The following is a 20,337-nucleotide window of genomic DNA, read 5'->3' as shown; positions in this document are numbered from 1 at the left end:
TCTAATCTCCATTTCTCCTGGCTTCCACTAGTCAGCCTACTTCACATTAACATTCCTCCTGAGCAGAGTGGCAATCCCATTCTTTGCTCTGGCCAACAGTCTAGCTGTTCTCACTGCTTGGCTCTTTATCCACCCAGAAGATCCTATTAATGTATCTACTCACCTTTCAGATTTTACTGGGATTGGGTCTGAAGATAGTCTAATCAATCTCTTCCCCAACAGTCTCAAATTTCCCAGAAAAGCCTCTTTTTCAAAGAAGTGTTCACAGCAACACCTCATTTGAAAACACGTAAAAATCATCAATGTTCACATAGAAGCAAAGAAGATGACTCATGTTGACATAGCAATAGCACAGCTACTTTTCTAAGAAACAAAGCTTTGAGCATCTCCTAGGTTTTTTGCAACTAAAATCCCTTTAATCCAAAACCGGCTGTAGAAAGTGTCTTGTCCAACCTCTGCTTTTCCTAGATGGAAGCCTACAAAGGGAATTTCTTTTCCCAGCTAATTGAGTTGCTTTCTAAACACTAAAATTCAGGCTTCAAACTTCTGGGCTTCTGTCCACTACAGCATAATGTTTTCTTCATTGGAGAGATAGTGCAGGAATCTGGAAGGCATCACAATAATGGAATTTGTTGCCTAGGAGAGCATGGATCAAAAACTCGCCTTATTTAAACAGTGCATTTTCACTGAGCAATCCATTTAAAAGGCATTGGAAAGCAAGTTAACCATTTATTTTTCAATCAAGAAAATTAATCTCAGAGGACTATTACTATCATACGAAGATGTATATTGTAGCTGAAGTTACAAAAAGTCTGACAAGGCTATAAAGGGTGCTCAAAATATAGATTTGTTGTTATTCGGGTATGGTGAGGTCAACAGATCAGAAATTGGTTGAGAAGACAGTTTCTTATGCTCACGGATTCCAAGAGGAGCGGACATGCCACACCAGGGAACAGGGAACTCAGGCAAGCACTGGGGTTGACCAGGAGGCTTAAAGGAGAGGGGGACTATATTATAGTTTCTGTGGGAAGAAACAAACAAGGGAGGGGAAGCAGACTTAAATAGGCTGGTTGGAATAATTTCAGTGGGCTCTGGGGCAGAGGGGCTGTCCCTATGTGTCTGCTAAATGGTCTTGGAATGATTAGGGCAGAGAGATAGTGGCCCAGAGTCTGAGAGCCAGATGGAGGAAGTGGTTTGGGGTATGAGCTCTGGTTTAAGCGGTCTGCGTTTGAAAATACACTCTCTAGTGAGTTACTCTCTTGAGAACTTGGCTAACTTGGGGGGAGGCAGTCTTTCCCAGGTCAGCAAAGCTCCAAATGTCTGCGCATCAGAATATAGAACATAAAACACACGGTCAATACAAATAGTTAGGGATGATAATTTCAGCCATAGTTAAACGCAATCTGGAAACATAATCATTGATGTTCGGGTCAGGATAACCAGGGGAGAAAGAAACGGAATGCTCTGCACTGTCACTAACCATTTCTCTTTCTCACTCAACTGAGAAAGAGCTCCGATGAGAACTCATGTGTTACTCCTTCCCCCTGCCAGCCCCCAACTCGATAATTAATGGCTCATTGGAGAATGCTACTGGAATCTGTCTTCTCTGCAGAGTTTCTGGGATCTTTTTGGAGCAGGGGGTTTTAAGATATCAGTGCTTCTTGACTGGGGAAATTCTGAGTATCCAGGTCCTCATGAAGATAAGACCCAGCCTCTGCTTCGAAGGAGAGATTGCAGAACATTGTAGGTGGTACATGTATGGCTCCCAGAGCCGTGAATGGAAATGCCAGAATCCTGTTCTACTGAGTGCTTATTTAAAAGAAGAAAGTACATTTCTGAATCTGGGCAAGAGACCAATTTTAAATGCAAGTTGAATTTCACCCTATATGTCTTTGACTTAGGTTGCTAAAAGACCTAAATTTGAAACTTAAATATAGCTTGAATTAGTGACAGCATTTTCTAATGCAAGCTGTTTTCAAGATACATAAATTGTCATTCTTTTATTTGGAGAATGATTAAGATCTATATTGGCTAGGATTTTTTTTTTTTTCCTGCAAATGACTACCTTATAGGTGAGAATTTTTAATTGTTGTAAGAAGTTATATTTACAGGTAAACATTAAAAGAAAATAAAGTTCATAATCATCGTCTTGTTGATAGAACCAGTTTAGAGCGTCAGATAATAATACATTGTTTTCTGGTAAAGTGATGGCTATTTTTTGTCCCCATGAATTTGACTAGTCTAATTACTAGTCTCATTCAAGCAGAACCACACAGTATTTGTCCTTTGGTGACTGGCTTTTCTTCATTTACCATCATATCCTCAAAGTTCATCCGTGTTATAGCCTGTGTCAAACATTCCTTTCTAAAGCTGAATTATATTCCATTACCTGTCCATACCAAATTTGGGATGCTTCCACATTTTGGTTACTGTGAATAATGTTGTTATGAACATAGGTATACAAATACCTCTTTGAATATCTACCTTAAATTCTTTTGGGTATTTATCCAGAAGTAGAATTGCTGGATCACATGGTTATTCTATTTTTAATTTTTTGAGGAACCATTATAATGTTTTTTATAGTGGCTGCACCATTTTATATTCCCAGAACTGGATATTTTATTTTAAGATTGTATTTATTTATTTATTTGACAGAGAGAGAGACACAGCGAGAGAGGGAACACAAGCAGGGGGAGTGGGAGAGGGAGAAGCAGGGAGCCCGATGAGGGGCTCCATCCCAGGACCCCAGGGTCATGACCTGAGCTGAAGGCAGATGCTTAATTACGGAATCACCCAGACTCCCCCAGAACTGGATATTTTAAAATGTTCATTGCACATTTAAGATTTTAGGGCTTAACACTTACTCTTAAATAATTTCTTTCAGCCATTTCCTCTCTACCTAGAAATCCTGCGCATCATGGAAAAATGTTAAAATGTCTTTTTATTCCAAGAAGCTTTTTCTGATCTTCCTCTTATACCTGGATTATGCACCTTCTAGCACCCTAATTTGCCAGTGTCAACACTAATCACCTTTTACATTAATTGTTTATTTTTTTAGAGGACATGAGTTCCTAGAAGTTAGAGATCATGTCTTATTCCTCCTTATCTCCTCAGTGCCTGATACAGGGTAATCAAACAGCAAATGTCTGATAAATGAATGTGTGGGGAGATTGGCACAAAATAGGGCTATTATAGTTCCAAATGGAGTATTGAGGAAGTGGTTTAAAACAGTAAAACTGGAGAATAATTTTTCTCCTAATGCAAGGTATTTCCCTAGAAAGACTGGGACTCAAATAATAATAATGATAAATTTTTATTAATTATTTTTAGTAACATATAATGTATTAGTCGCCCCAGGGGTATAGGTCTGTGAATCATCAGGCTAAAACATTTCACAGCACTCATCATAGCACATTCCCTCCCCAGTGTCCATAACGCAAACACCCTCTCCATATCCACCCCCAGCAACTCTCAGCTTGTTTTTGGAGATTAAAAGTCTCTTATGGTTTGTCTCCCTCCAAATCCCATCTTGTTTCATTTTTTCCTTCCCTACACTCCAAACCCCCACTCTGCCTCTCAAATTCCTCATATCAGGGAGATCATATGATGATTGTCTTTCTCTGATTGACTTATTTTGTTCAACATAATACCTTCCAGTTCCATCCACGTCATTGCAAATGGCAAGATTTCATTTCTTTTGATGACTGCATAGTATTCCATTATATATATATATCATCTCTTCTCTATCCATTCATCTGTTGATGGACATCTGGGCTCTTTCCATACTTTGGCTGTTGTGGACATTGCTGCTATAAACATTTGGGTGCACGTGCCCCTTCGAATCACTACATTTGTACCTTTAGGGTAAATACCCAGTAGTGCAATTGCTGGGTCATAGGGTAGCTCTATTTTCAAGTTTTTGAGGAACCTCCATACTGTTTTCCAGAGTGGCTGCACCATAATGACAAGCATAAATTTAAAAAACCTACTGTAGTGCAGTCCCAACCATCAGCTGGATGGGAGTCTTCTCACTTGGGCTCCAGAATGCCTGGTTTGCCATTCTTGCTCAAGCAGGCTTGCATGCCCACAGGAGGGACGGGTCACGCTATTGCCCACCAACATGGAAGTGCAGATGGACATTCTATGCTCTTTCACAGCAGAGCATAGAAGGAATTTTCTCCGCTTATCTCTGCTCGGCAGTACAGAAAACTCGTCTTTAATGCTGGAAGGGACCGTAGAGTCCAATGACTCAGAGCCCTGTTATCTTCGATGATGGAGCTGAGTTTCAGAGAAGGGAAGAGGCTGTTCCCAATCCTTAACGGAAGAGGGCTTCGACCTTGATCTGGAGATCCGGACAAATGCTCTTCTTACAGTCACAAACTATTTCTAAACGACTTTGCAGAGTGCTGGAGGACAGGCCTGTAATTGGATACAGTGAAAAGACACTTCAGTGGAAGTCTTTAATTTGGAGGGTCAGACTGAAGTTGCTTCCATTCCAAGCTAGATAAAAGGCCCTGAACTGTGGGCAAGCAGGTGATGGTGCTGATGGTTCTGCTTCCAGGCAGCAGGGACCCCAAACTTCCTGGGCCAAGGACCACCTCTGCTGATACTTTGTGCAGGCTGGCGACCAGCCGGCATGGTGGATGTCCAGAGCTCCCCAGGTGTGGAAGCTGTTGTCCCTCGTCCGCATCCACCGAGGGCTAGGGAGGATGCTGCCGGCTGTCTGCTGGGGCGGGGCCGGGAGCACGCACCTGCCGCGGGGCTCAGGGGCGTGGGAGGGGCTGGGGCGGGGCGCGCCGCCTGGGCTCCGACGGTCCCGCCGCCAGGGCGCAGGCGCGCTCCGACGGCCACGCGGGGTACACGGGGGTCGCGCGCTGGGTGCCAGGTGAGCGCAGATCGGATCCGGGAGCTGCCGGGGGGCCTGCGGGAGACGGGTGCGAGGGTCCTGCGCTGATCCGGGAGGGACGCGGGGCGCCCTGAGCCCGGGAACAGAGCCCCTGGCACGTCTGTGCGGCAGGATTGGGGCGCGGACAGAGCAGGGGCCCCTGAGTTCTCTTGGAGGCAGCAGGAGTAGCCCGCATCGCCGCAGAGAAAAGGGAAGCTTAAGATGGCCAGAGGTCATCTCAGAGAGGCCTGAAAAAGTTCCGGACTGTCAAACCTTTCTTGTGCCTTTTTCAGGACCAAGCATGGGTGTCTTTGGGCTGGGCGTTGGGAGGAGGTATTCGGGGACAGACAGGGTTCTTCTCGGACAGTCTGACTTCCCGGTAATTTCCTAGCTCTTACTGCATCTTGCTGGTGTTAGCAAAAGTCCAAAGACACAGCCCCACAGTCTCCCCAACAAGTGAAGGAAATAAACCTACCCACCCCCCGAAATGCCTTTCTTTCTTCTTCTTTTTTTTTGGGGGGGGGGTCTTGTTTTGTCACTATGGATTTAATGAACATGCTTAGGACTGTCTCTAAACCTCCAAATGGTATGTAAAATTTCTGTGTGCCCATACATGGATTTTTTCCCAGGAGAGCTTCCACAGGCTTTATTTAAAGATCAAATAGCTAATGTCATAGCTCTGGGCCCCATCAACATGGCAAGTACTAACAGTCTTTAGGGTGACGGAGTGGCAGATTCTTATTTGAAAGCTGGGTTTGAGCAAAGGGTTAGGGAGAGGGATTCCTTCAAATTCTGGAAGGACAACAATAATGCACCTCTTGAATTTGCCTGGATTAAGAAATTGGTCTGTTTTCTACTAGTCTGAAATCAAATCAGCCCAAAATCAAATCAGATATGTAGAGGAAGAAACGAACATGGATCTTTGTGAATGGAATGTGTATCTACGGTTCTTCTTGGTGACCAAAAGCAACCCCAGCTGCAGTTTCCAAGGACTCTGAAGGAACATGAGAGGTGCTGGGCTACACGTTTATACGTCCCTGGTCCACTGGCCGCTTGAGACGAGGAAAGAATGACTGTTAACTCAGCCTTGGAAGCACCAGAAAAACCTAGATTGTGTGTCAGGAGGAAGAGAACTCTGACAGGGTGGGGTCTGGAAAGTTGGGTTAGGAGCTTACTAAAAAATTAATAGACACCCTAGGAAAATCCTAGAAAAAAAAATCCTAGAAGAATCCAGAGAAGCTTGGTATCCCACTCTTCAAGGTCCAGGAGCAAGTTGGCATTCAAGTTAGTTGTCCCCTCGCCGCGTGTTTGTAAAACACTAATGTCCTGCAACCAGCCTCAAACAATCCGTCTCTTCCCAACTTCAGAGAAAAAAATAGAGCCAAAATGATGTGTTTTGTTTTTTCTTTATAAAGGTATCCCACATCACTGGTGCTTGCTTTTATCTCGGTGTTACCTAGTTTAGTTCAAAGATATGTATCCGGTTACATTGAAACTTAATAGATCATTACTGCCAGTTTACAAAGAGTCCGTTAGTTCTAGGTGGTCTGTAACCTCCCTACAACTGAGATCCACTGTTGTGGTAAAAAGCAGGAAACACATCACATTTTTCTTTACTGTCTTTTGAATGTAAAGGTGTCGTTTGTGGACGTCTGGGTGGAGGCAGTGAATTGCACACGACTCTAAAAACCCCCTTCATTCTACTTCGTTCCCATCCCTGACCAGTTCTGTCCCTTGTTCTAGACTTGACCCAGATATTGTAAACTCAAACCATCCTTTTGCTGAGGTTTACGGAAGAGGGGTTAAATTTCTCAGCCAACCCCTCCTCCTTTACAACTGGTCAGTCAGCCTTCATTAAATCCCCAGTTAAACTGTTGTTTTTCAAAACAGTAAGGTTGTTGTTTCTACCTACAACCTGTCTTTTCCTGATATGATTATTTAAAATGGCCCCTTACCTGGGCCGAGGGGGGGTGGGGAGTGGGGTGGGGTGGTGTTATTTGGTAATGACAGAAATTATAATTGTGATTCTTGTTTTAAAGGTGGTGAAAGAAGCAAACTTTTTAAAAAACAGTATTTGCCATTTCATTAACCCTTCGGTTCAAGATTAAATTTTGTTAATGTTGCTCATTGTTCTTCTTCTTCCTTTTTTTTTTTTTTTTTTTAGCAAATATATACGGCACACTTTCTCCAAGTCGGGTCTTGGAGTAGGAGGTGATTCCATCTTTCTGCTTTAGGGAGATGACAGACAAGCAGTGTGGCCTTGAATCAGGACTTACTAAGAAGTGACTTCTCCCATCCAAGTACTAACCAGGCCCGACCCTGCTTAGCTTCCGAGATCAGACGAGATCGGGCGCGTTCAGTGTGGTATGGCCGTAGACTAAGAAGTGACTTCTGGAAGTGCAACCTCAGGGACTCTGGGACCGTGACCCCTTGCGTTCAGGCTTAAATACCTCCCCATGAGCCCATTTGAAGAATCTGGCCAAGGAAAAACTCTCTGCTGCAGTTCACTGGGCTCAGTTCTCTAACCTGCTGGTCTGAAGTCCCTGAGTCCTATCACTTCCAGGACTGTGTAGGTAATAGTTCTAGGAATAGTGAGAGTAAATTAACTTGACAGGGAGGGAAACATTTGCTTTCTGTCTGTAATACACAACTCAGTGAGCACTGGCCTCTCTTCCCGGAGGATCCTAGTGGCTGCCCAGTGGCAGGTTTCATATCCCTAGGCTAATCTTTCCCCAATTCATAAAGAATAGAAGTCATAAATGTTTAAAGGCGTCTTGATCTGCATTCTGAGTACGAGCTGGAGAATATATTCAAGGCCAATGAACAGGACAAGATTCTACTGGTTCAGATTAGTGAAATTGGGCCAGTGTGAAATATACCTCCTTACTACACTGATGGAAAGTGTGAACGTGTAGATTTTGGTACCAGGTAATAGTAATAATGATGGTAGACAATGATACAGCGGTTTGTATGTGTTAGGCATCCTTCGGTGCACTCTATGTATATTAATACATTAACTCACTTAACTCTCCCAACCCAAAGAGCCGAGTGAGGACCACTACCATTGACAATCTAGCCCTGCATCACACAATTTAGCACGTTTGATTTACTTAGCCCTTCTGCGATGAAGTTTAATTCAGCCTTATTATTTTAGGGCACTTACTTTGATTCTTGCCTCTGCACTGTGAGAGACAGCCCAGCTGCCCTGGTCTGTATTTTGGTTCCATCCTAACTAGTAGGGTGACCTTGAGCAAATCACTGCTTCTTAGTGCCTCCGTTTCCTCTGTAAAAGGGGCTTGATCACAGGAGTACCTCGCCAGGTTGTGTTGAGGATGGAATGAATGTATACATGCAAGACACTTAGAATAATAGAGCTTTGTCCACAGGAGGAGCTATGATTTTCGTTATCAGCTGCTTTTTCTTTCCAGCCGCATCTCCCACTGCTCCCTAATGTAGCAGCCGTGCTGAGCCACTTAGAGCTCCCCTGAGCCATCCGAAGTCTTCCTATGTCAGTGGCTTTGCACATGCTGTTCCCTTTGCCTGGAATGCCTTCCCCTTCCTATTGCTACCTTCAGCTTAAATGTTCCTTCCTAACAACCTTCCTTTACTGTCCTCCCCCGTTCTCCAGGTAGCTATTCCCATCCTTGTGTGCTATCTTGGTAGCTTCGTGCCATTTCTCTATCAAAGGGCTTCGTGATTAACAACTACCCAACATTTATTGAGCACTTATCATGCACCCAGTAGTGTTCCAAGTGCTTTTCTTGCTTTTCAAAAAAAATATATTGAGAGCTCCATGTGGTAGTGTTATATTTCGTTAAAATTATGTCCGTGTCCATCTCCCCCAGTAGACTGCGATAGCGGCTTGTACATCTGTGTGTGTTATTCATTTTGTATCTCTAAGAGCTGGCAGAGTGCCTAATTAATACACAGTAGGCACTCCATAAATGTGTAAGTGGATGCATTTTACCAACATCTATTTACATCTGAATAAAAAGCTAATTGTAAGTAATTCTTCTTTTAAATAATCTTCATGCTTTTCTCATTGCAGAAATTCACTGACAAAATTTTAGAAAACACTGAGAAGGAAGAAGAAGGACGTGAAAATCCCACTGCTCCCAGCCCGGGGGGGGGGGGGGGGGCTTCAACAATGTGCTTAGGGATGCAGAAGTTCTCATTGGCTAAATGGACAATCAAGGTCAGGCCGGCTGGCGACAGAACCCAGAGCTCCCAACCCTGCATGAATCTGCTGCTCTTCCTCCCCCGGCAAACACACACGCCCTCCTGTGAGCAAATTATGTTAGCTAGTAAAATAGGTTGGCAGAGCTGACCTTTGAAAATGAAATCTACCATATACATGATGGTGAAAGGCATGAAATCTACATTTAGAAAATGGCCAGTATTCCGTCTTCTCATGCCTTCCCATTTCATATCCCATCACGTATTTGGGGGAATCTGGATGGAGAGGGAGCACAGGGAGGTAAGGCAGAATAGAAGATGACTTCTAAATCAGAATAACACAGGTTCAAACCCTGGCTTTGCCCCTAGATGCTTTACTAGGAACAGGTGGCAAACATCCCTCAGTCTCCATTTCTTCTGTAAGATAGAGATAATAAGAAACACTTCTCGGCATCTTTTTTTTTTTTTTTTAAGAATTTTTTTTTTTTTTTTTTTTTTAATTTGACAGACAGAGATCACAAGCAGGCAGAGAGGCAGGCAGAGAGAGAGGAGGAAGCAGGCTCCCTGCTGAGCAGAGAGCCCGATGCGGGGCTCGATTCCAGGACCCTGAGATCATGACCTGAGCCGAAGGCAGAGGTTTAACCCACTGAGCCACCCAGGCGCCCAGGAGCCCCACTTCTTGGCATCTTGTAAAGTTTAGAGGTAACAGGATGGTGAAGTGCTTCACGCTTGATTAATGGTGGGTCTTGTGGCGAAGTCTCTGATGACGACACCCTATGGCCTCCCCGAACAGCAACCTTGCAAAACTGTTTTCCACGGCAAAGCGCCTTTGTTTTTTTTCAGTCCTTCATTTTAATTCTGGGAGTAATTTAACTTCTATATTATTATTAGATGTCCTGCCTCACAATAGTTTTCTTAGAAATTCAATCTTTTCTCCACAGGGTCTCTTTGAGATTAAAGATAAAGAAGTGGCAAATTCAGGATCTTGGAGCAATTTTCATTTAAAAGAAGATCATTGTTTTCATTACCCCATCATTAATGTTTTTTATTTTCCTTTATCAGCGAGTTAAATCGAAGCCGATTTGAATTGCCAAACCCAGCTCTCTCGTTTCTCTGCAAGATGAAAGGGGACAGCCATGAATGAGTCACCAGACAATTTCGCAAATGCCTCTGACTTCCCCGATGATGCAGCGCCATTTGGAAATTGCACCGATGAAAAAATCCCGCTCAAGAGGCACTACCTCCCTGTTATTTATAGCATCATCTTCCTGGTGGGCTTTCCAGGGAATGCAGTGGCAATTTCCACTTACATTTTCAGAATGCGGCCCTGGAAAGGCAGCACCATCATCCTGCTGAACCTGGCCTGCACAGACCTGCTCTATTTGAGCAGCTTCCCTTTCCTGATTCACTACTACGCCAGCGGCGAGAACTGGGTCTTCGGGGACGTCATGTGCAAGTTTATCCGCTTCGGCTTCCATTTCAACCTGTACAGCAGCATCCTCTTCCTTACCTGCTTTAGTGTCTTCCGTTATCTTGTGATCCTTCACCCGCTGAGCTGCTTTTCCGTTCACAGAACCCGATGGGCCGTGATGGCCTGCGCCGTGGTGTGGATCATTTCCCTGGTGGCCATCATTCCCATGACCTTCCTGATCACCTCAACCACCGGGACAAACGGCTCCACCTGCCTTGACCTCACCAGCTCAGACGACCTCCCCACCATCAAGTGGTACAATCTAATTTTGACGGCCATGACTTTCTGCCTTCCCCTGGTCATAGTAACACTTTGCTATACCATGATTATCTACACACTCACGCAAGGACCTCACAATCACAGCTGCCTGAAGCAGAAAGCTAGGAGGCTAGCCATTCTGCTACTCCTTGTGTTTTATGTATGTTTTTTACCCTTCCACATCTTGAGGGTCATCCGGATCGAATCCCGCCTGCTTTCGATCAGCTGCTCCGCCAAGAACCAGATCCATGATGCTTACATTGTTTCTAGACCCTTGGCTGCCCTGAACACCTTTGGTAACCTGCTACTGTATGTGGTGGTCAGTGACAAGTTTCAGCAGGCCATCTGCTCGATGGTGAGATGTGACACCAGCAGGGATCTGGAGCAAGCGAAAAAACCCAGTTACTCAAACAACCCTTGACGTACTTCATGTAGTCAATCAAGAAGAAGAGTCGGCTGAGACTCGAACTTCTAAGAAGTCCAGAATAGCTCCTTCAATGGCTCTCTGTAAATATTATATATTCGGGTAATCATGGGTTAAAGCCAGCACAGATCTACCAGGAACTCTCTGCCGCCAGTTTATTGAGCTCTTCTCTAGGGTCAATGTAAGAATGGGATACACGCCTATCAGTAGAGGAATCACATGGGGAATCAAAACTACTGGAACTCCGGGACATCTTGAGAAACATCTAGTCTCGCCAACTTACTATGCATAAATAAGACCACTAGTCTCAGTAGTTTTATTAAATTAAAACTTCACACATTTGTCCCAGTTAAGGCAGTGCCAAAACAAGGACACTCCTCTTTCTCTTGGTTTCCTGCTCCTTCATACTCGGGCTCTCTCTGTTGAACCTGTAGACTATCCAAGACATTACTTGTCTCTTTCTCAATATTCTCTTTGTTTTCATTTCATAGCTTTAAGACTTTTTTTTCCTTCAAACTTTGCTTTGAGATCATTAAAGCAAAAAGCTCACTAGGCTTTCATCAGTTTTGTAGATTCAAGCCAACCGGTACAATACACTTGAGACAATTCAAAGATGTCAGTGCAGATGGCTGACGTACCCGTGAGCTATTGGGGGCATTATGTCTTTATTATTGTAGATAATTTTAGAAGTTGTTACTGAATTGAGAAAGATTATTAAGTGGTATTAGTAATTATCAACACATCCTGGGAAAGGAAGGATGGGCCTCTTTTGGGGGGGAACAGAAATACTTTTAAATATCATGTGTATATTAGGTATTAAGTAAAACTTAACAGTGTTTTGATTTCTGTGGAAAACTATCTCGGGAAATACCAATTCTCTTTAGATACCTTTCTCTTTTCTGACTCTCTTGAAAATATGTTATCTATTTATGTAACAGCTAAAGCTATTTTTGAGTTATGTGTGTGCCTAATTATCACAGAGTGTAAATATTTGAGAAAATGCATAGTCTGGATATTTAAAACCTTAGTCAATGTGTTGATACAATTAATAAACTAATTTAAAATCACTGAATAAACTGGTAACATTTTTCTGTGAAAACGCAGCTTTACCGCCCCTCTATTTACAGGAAGCTTATGTTCCCTGTGTTTAGGGAATAAAAATAATTTTAAGAGTCAGTTTTAGAATACGTTTGGAATAGCTGGTTGAAACAGAAGAACGAGTACCATGGGAATGCTTTGTGGCTTTCAGGTGCTTCTAGAACATTAGAGCTAAGGGAGGATGTCTGCCAGGACCCTGTGTCAAGCATGCAGGGGGAGGAAAGAGGGAAGCCAGTGGCTCCGCACATGGACGTTTCTGGATGATGGCGCCGTCTCTGCCATCCACCTTCTGAGCCATCCTCTCTGGGCCTTTCTCTAGCACAGGGCATGAGCTGTTTGACTGGAGGGTTTGACTAGCTCACGTAGACCGACTGCACAGTCAGCAGGGGCAGCCTCCTGAGGTCCACCGGAAAGCTGGAGGCTGGGTAGCCCTTCTCTCCTTTCTCTCCAATGCCGAGCCCAGCTCAGGGCCCTCACCGAAGTGTGGCCAAGTCAGCCTTTAGACTACAGCTGCTGTTGTTCCAACCCTAGATGCAAAACCCTTCCCTTTCCCTCTGTCTCTCTCTTTTCTTATTGCAAAGATTTTGCCGACCAGAAGAAAGCCACCTCAACCTCCCTTATGTCGATCTCAATTGTCCCTGTAGAATCTCTTTTTCCTATTCCTTCTTCCCACCCATGTTCAGAACAATAAATCGGTTCTCTTTCTGATACGAATTCTTCTGTTCCATCTTTCATCCTTCTACTTTCATAGGGACCTTGCTCTGACACTTAATCCCACTTTCTCAAATTTTTAACCTTTCTATTGCTCTGGATAACCGATCTTAGTTTGGGAACATGCATTATTTTCCTTTATCCTCAAAAATACCCTCCCTCATTCAGCTGTGTTGTCGTTCTCTTGTACCTGACCTGCTCTCTGCAGATCAGGGTCAGGCGCAGATGTCTGTCTGCCTGCCGGGGTTCTGCCCATCGACTATCATCACAAAGACCCCAGCTAAATTGGATTCGAAGGGTCAGATTTATTTTCCAAAGTAAAGAGTTCTGGGCTAATTGTGTTTGGAACAGAAGCCAAAAAAGAGATTAATGATACTTCTGAGACTAGAATAGGACCCAAATGGCCTTGCCTGGTAGTAGTAGGCCAAGAAACTATGAGGACAGAAGCGTGGAGTCCTGACTCTCTGCCAGAGAAGGAGCTGCTGGGGCTGTTCACCACTGCAAAGACTCCAAGTTCAAGTTAGGTCCATTGTACCTGAGGCCAGGGAATTCGGATTTTTCCAAATTTTTTCCAGATTTTTCCAAAATGTTCCACATTTTGGGCGCACAGTAACCCCCCTACTTTGTTTTTCTCAGTATATCATGGAAATTTAAACAGTCACAGAATTTTTTTTTAAGTACCAAAATGACCCCACATATCCATGACTGAATTTCACCAGTAATTAAGTCTCATCTATCCCTTTTCGTGCTTTTTTTGCTAGAATATTTGAAAGCAAGTCCTATAGAACAGAGTAGTTTTACCTATAAATGCTTCAACATTGATCTCTTTCAAAAAAACAGAAAGCCAGGGCACCTGGGTGGCTTAGTGGGTTAAAGCCTCTGCCTTCGGCTCAGGTCATGATCCCAGGGTCCTGGGATCGAGCCCCGCATCGGGCTCTCTGCTCAACAGGGAGCCTGCTTCCTCCTCTCTCTGCCTGCCTCTCTGCCTCCTTGTGATCTCTGTCTGTCAAATAAATAAATAAAATCTTAAAGAAAAACACAGAAAGCCAACACAAAACTAAAAAAAGATTCCTTAATAGTATCCAACTTCTAATCCTTATTTTCTTTCCCTTGGTTACCTCAAATACGTCTTTTTACAGTTTTTTTTTTTTTTTCCTTTTTCAAATTAGAACCGAAACAAGGCCCATGTACCACACGTGGTTGAGAGGTCTATTAAATTTCTGTTAACCTATTAGTGTTCCCCTTTCCTTTATTTATGGTCATCTAGTAAGGGAAGAAATCACATCATTCATCCTGTGGAATTTTCCTGATTGTGGGCTTGCCTGTCTTGATTCCACTTTGTCATGTCTCTCCATGCCTTGTATTTGGTGGAATTTAGCAGGTGGAGTTGGAGGTTAGATTAGATGCAGAGTTTTTTCTCCCACCTTCTTTCCCTCCCTCCTCTCCTTCCTCCTCTGCTTTCTTTCCACCAAAACAGCACTCGGCCTCAGGAGCTGCAGTGTCTGACTTCCTCCGTAGAGCCAGGGTTTCAGAACGATCAGCCTGAAACTTGAAAGATAAAGATCAGTCTGAAAGATAAAGATCTCCAACCTCAGGGCACTTGGGTGGCTCAGTTGGTTAGGCAACTGCCTTTGGCTCAGGTCATGATTCTGGAGTCCCAGGATCGAGTCCCACATCAGGCTCCCAGCTCAGCCTGGAGTCTGCTTCTCCCTCTGACCCTCTCCCCTCTCATGGTCTCTCTCTCTTTCTCTCAAATAAATAAATAAAATATTAAAAAAAAAAAAAGAAAAAAAAGATCTCCAACCTCCTTTGTCCTTCATAGGTTATCAGTCATTGCTCATTCTTGTCCGGACCTAGGAGAGCTTTCACAATGATGACTTTTAAAATTCTAACACTCTTCTACTTTTGTCCATTACGGCTTTTCTATAAAGAACTTTGACACATCAACTGTCCTTTACCTGACTGCTCTGAGTGCAGACAGATCCACCAATCAGACGTAGCTCCGCCTCCTCCTTTGGGAAGGCACAAGTGAGCGACGAAAAGAGGTGAGAGGTGCCCCCACAGTGCTCCCTCCACGGGAATGTAAGTGTTGGCAGTGTTTCCTTTCTACAGCAGCCAAATTTTTATTCTTCAACTCTGCAGGGTTGGCAGCCATGCCTGTGATCCACAGAGTCAGAACTGTACCCTTGCAGAAGGAGCTTGCCTTACCGCTGCCGTGCTTCTGGAAACCTACATGAGTGCCTTTGCTTGTCCTCTTGGACCAGGGCAGGGCGGTTTAACTTTCCCCGAGAAAGCTCTGAGAAGAGGCAGAACAAGACATTAGTAGCTATGGGGCCATATAGCCCTTGAAGCTGTTCTTATTTTCTGTTCTTCCTTTCTGTTTCTTCCTGTTCTAATTTTATTCTTAAGTTCTACCCAGCAACACGGTTTGATATGATCTACCTGATACTATACAGTGAGTCTAGATCATGTTAAAGGATACAAGACCAACAACACAAAAATCCCTGAAGTGGGAGAGCCCTTTCCGTGGTTGAGTTCCTAGGAGGAAAATAAATTACTATGCACATTGACCTGTTTTCTTTCAATTCTATTTCCCTCTCCACGCTTCTGTCTGAGTATTTTCTATTTATCTTTCATTAATCCTGGCTTGTACTGTACACAATCTGAAACCCATGCATTGAATTCCTAATTTCAAATACTGTATTTTTTTAATTTATGCAACGAACTTTTGGTTATCTTTATTCTACCACTTCTGTGACTTTTTTTTTCATTTGATCTATTTTATCCCTTTCCCTATATTTCCTAGAACTGAATAATCAGTTATTTTAAAATCTTTTTCCGTTTACTCCAATGTCATATAACCATTGGGTCTGCTTTTATTGCCTGCCAATAAAAGCCATTTTACTCATGTTCATTGGTCATGTAATCTTGTCTCCTTGTATGTCCATTAATCTTTGCTTGAATGACAGAAATTGCATTTGAGGGAACTCAAAGGGGCTCCCCTGAGAGGTTTTTTATTTCAGTGATTTTACTTTTCAATTGTAAAATTTCTATTGAATTCCACTTCTCTTCTGAAGTTTCCTCTCCTTCGCTAAATACACAATTTTCCTTTAACTCTTTAAACATATATAAATAGCTCCTTTAACATCTTTGTCTGTTAAATCTAGCCTCCGGTTCATATTAGTTTCCTCTGGATGCTGTAACAGATTATGACAAATTTAGTGGCTTAAGACAACACAGAATCACTTTCTTTCAGAGGTCAGAGGTCAGGAGTCCTGCCTTGTTTCTGGAGGTTCTGGGCTGGAAGCCATTTCCTTACGTTTCCCAGATTCAAGGCACCTGCCACTGCATTCCTTGGTTCACGGCCCTGCCTTCCATCTTCAAAGCCAGCAGCACAATATCTTGGAATCTCTCTGACCTGTGCTTCTAGTGGTCTATCTCCTCCCTCTGGCTCTGATTATCCTGCCTTCTTTTATTGTAACCCTTGCAATTACATTGCCTTCCCTGCTATCCCCAATAAGTCAGGTTAATCTCATCTCAAAACCCAAAACGGAATCACATCCTCCAAGTCCCTTTTTCTGTGTAATTTAGCATATTTGCAGGTTCTTGGGATTGGGGCAGGACATGTTTGGAAAGATGTTATCTAGCTGACCACAGTGGTTTTTTTAAAGACCAGCTGGCTAACCTAACAATAACAACAATGTAATGTGACCTTGAGGCTAGTTTCTTTTTCCTTTTATTTTTTAAAATATTATTTATTTATTTATTTGAGAGAGAGAGAGAGAGCAAGAGCATGCACAAGTGTGGGAGGAGCATAAGGAGAGGGACAAGCAGACTCCACGTAGAGCATGGAGCCCAACTCAGGGCTTGATCTCGTGACCCTGAGATCATGCCCTGAGCCAAAATCAAGAGTTGGATGCTTAACTCACTGAGCCACCCAGGTACCCCGAGGCTAATTTCTAACAGCTTTTCTTTTCTTAACTGTGAAACACATTTTTCTGTTTTGCATGTCTAATTTATTTTATTTTATTTATTTATTTTTTTCACTGCATGTAGGACATTATGAATATATCATTGTGGAGACTTTAGAGTCTATTATTGTCCTCTGAAGACTGTTGACTTTTCTCTGGTAGACACATCAGTTACTTGCTAATCACTTTAAAACTGCGTTGACCTGGGACGCCTGGGTGGCTCGGTTGGGCAGCTGCCTTCGGCTCAGGTCATGATCCCAGCGTCCTGGGATCGAGTCCCACATCGGGCTCCTTGCTCAGCAGGGAGCCTGCTTCTCCCTCTGCCTCTGCCTGCCTTTCTGTCTGCCTGTGCACACTCTCTCTCTGATAAATAAATAAAAAAATCTTTAAAAAAAAAAAAAAAACTGTGTCGACTTGGTTTTACAGTTTTTTTAAATTACGGATTTGTTAAAAACCCGAGATATTCTGTTTCTCCTCTGGTCTTGTCCAAACTTCAAAGCATGTTTAGGACGGACTTACTTTGGGGCATAGTCTTTTCTACCAAGATTCAGTTTTCTGCTGTCTCAGTGAGATTAGTTACTAGTTAGTTAATTAGTAAAATTTTTTCTTCCCTGGCTGGGCCAGAAAGACAACCTCCCCTAGCATTGCTCCAACATTAGTTTTTCTCTGATGCTTTAATAGCCTCTTGCTGGTCAATCTCAAGTGATCTCACCCTGCAAATACAGCCCTTGGCCCAGGAATCACAGCGAATCTCCATATATTTCTGCCCCTATGCTCCCCCATGATTTCGTCATCCTTGGTGCTCTACTCCAAATATTTCAGATGCTTCAGCAACGCCAAACTCCATCTCCTTAGCTCAATGGGACCACATGACCTCTGTTCTCTGCTTAAACTTCTGATCTATGCACCACAGGTAGGAAATTACACCTGGATACAGATCCGGGGTGACTGTGGGGCTCACACTATTACTTTGTCTATGGGCCCAGCTTGACGACACTGGATATATGTGTTGTCCAGTCCTATTCTTGTTAATGGTGCAAGAGCATCTCCCTTCTGTTCCCCTACAGTCTGTGCCAGCTGAGGGAGCAGCACCCATGTGGGATATTTCCTGCCTCACCCATGAACCCTTTCCACTATTCACTCTTCTAAACTGTTGGGAGATTTTGATTTAAACATGGAGGTGGAACCACTTATCTCTTCCCCTCCAATGACACTAACATAACAACAGGAACATAAGTGTAAAGATAGTAGAAAATTTAGAAACTGAAAGCCTGTGGATGAATGGTGAAGCCCAATGAAAACAAAGCTGGTCCAGCACAGATTCCAGAGACGGGCTAATGTAGTCCCTCCAACCATAAAATTCTGAGGGATTAGAGGTACTAGCTATTTCTTGGAGAGGGTTGTAAGCGGGGCTGACGGCAAAGAGTTTGATTTAAAGCCTGAGTAAGAAACAACGGCATCTCTAGATACTCCCTCTTCTCCTATACAAACCAATGATGGACGCTTTTCCACAGCAGAATTCAAACCTTTTCAATCTGGGGAGGTCAGACCAGGAAGTTTCTTGGGGACAACAGATAAAACTGAAGGCAGCATCAAAGCGAAGTCCAATATATCTGGTAGAAACATGTGGCTCTGATACCTGATACTGGAAACTCATGTTTCCATTTCCAGCAGAACATTGGTGCATTCTACTCTATGGAAATGAAAAGATGTCAATAACCAATATAATTTATTAGTACTAGTGATGTGCTGGGCTCCCTTTTCTTCCTCTGCTTTCTTCATGCACCTGGGTGATCTGACTTCAAAGACCATGCACAAAACCACTACATTCTCCTGACTTACATAAAAGAAGAGAAAATTCTAGATGCTAACAGCTGGGGCAGAGCTCAGCCTACTTACCCACCGTGCTGCCCACTAGTTGACCCGCTTGTCAACCCTACTTCTTAGTGCCTTACTCTTCAGAACAAGCAGACAGCCACAAATAAGGCAAGCGATGAAAGTCTATAGTACAATCAGAGGCTCCAAAATAAACAAACAGGGAAAAAGCACATTGGGAAAGAGAAACACTGTAGTGAGCACAAGAAAATTTCAAAACACCTTTAAATTAATACTCTCTGAGACATCTTTGACATAGACCAGGAGGTTCTAAGGAATGACTGTTCAAAGCAACACAGAGCTCTTGGATACTGAACTGGGGAAGATGAGTGGGGTTAGTCCACATCCCCTTCATTAATGGCCCGCAGCTTGGCACGTACTTTGCTCTGGGGAGTCGAGAGTTCTCCTGGCATGTCCTTTCAATGTATTCTAACTGTTTGATAACTAGAAGAAAGTCTATGAGGCTGGTCAAAGGATGCCAGAGTTATTGCCTGATTTCAGTGCAGGTGAAGCGTTCTCTGATTTTTGTAACTTTGTGCACATTTCAGAGGTTTTAGGAAAGTGGAGTTTCTTTTGAGTGCACCTAAACCACTGAGTTTCTTGGAGTGCTCTATTTCCTTATTCTTTTTTAGTCCTATGATTAGATATGAAATAAAAGTAGATGCTATGGGATTACATAATAGCATATAATTTGTTTTCTATGATTTAAAAATCTGCTCACAGCTTGAACACATTATTTTTCTTCTATAAATGCTCACTAACACTACCTTGATGTTTCTAAAGGATGGGTTTTTTTTTTTTTTAATCACAGTGCCTTCCACAAACATTTAAAAAATAAAACATAGATGCATAAAATCCTCATTCTTTTTTTTTTTCAATTTATTTATTTTCAGAAAAACAGTATTCATTATTTTTTCACCACACCCAGTGCTCCATGCAAGCTGTGCCCTCTATAATACCCACCACCTGGTACCCCAACCTCCCACCCCCCCGCCACTTCAAACCCCTCAGACTGTTTTTCAGAGTCCATAGTCTCTCATGGTTCATCTCCCCTTCCAATTTACCCAAAAGCACATACCCTCCCCAATGTCCATAACCTTCCCCCCTTCTCCCAACCCCCCTCCCCCCAGCAACCCACACAGAGACCTCATTCTTTATTTATATTGTTGCTCGTTGAGTAGAGGGATTTCTAGAATGGAGGAATGCAATGTTTAGGACTCAGTATCAGTTTTAACTCTATTCAGGTTAACTCATACCAGCATCTTGTAAAAAAAAAAAAATTATGTTATTGTGCTACCCCTGAAGACAGAGACCTTCGTGGTGAGCAAGTCCACTTTCAAAGATGCTGCAGTCTTGCAAACCAGCGGCATTATTCCTATGTACCTCTCAGGTTGGTTGTTTATGCTGTGCTGCCTTTACTTATCAAATCTTAGCAAAATGTTTATCCAGTTCATTTTGTGTCCTAGTT

At 43.2% G+C, this 20,337-nt stretch overlaps 1 protein-coding gene across 1 annotated transcript; it reads left to right on the top strand.

Annotated features, from left to right (window-relative positions):
* The first annotated feature begins 10,197 nt into the window (after positions 1-10,197).
* Positions 10,198-11,612, top strand: OXGR1 (oxoglutarate receptor 1). Its single transcript, XM_044250694.1, has one exon. It carries the CDS (start codon positions 10,198-10,200, stop codon positions 11,209-11,211), a length of 1,014 nt encoding a protein of 337 aa, XP_044106629.1. The 3' UTR covers positions 11,212-11,612.
* The last annotated feature ends 8,725 nt before the right edge of the window (positions 11,613-20,337 follow it).

Source organism: Neovison vison, chromosome 5 (assembly GCF_020171115.1).
Source record: "Neovison vison isolate M4711 chromosome 5, ASM_NN_V1, whole genome shotgun sequence".
Lineage (NCBI taxonomy): Eukaryota > Metazoa > Chordata > Mammalia > Carnivora > Mustelidae > Neogale > Neogale vison.
Note: the sequence above shows the minus strand (reverse complement) of the source record. Positions and strands in the feature narration are given on the sequence as shown.

Coding starts and splice junctions, on each gene's coding strand:
- OXGR1 (XM_044250694.1), top strand. CDS start 10,198: ATGAATGAGTCACCAGACAATTTCGCAAATGCCTCTGACTTCCCCGAT.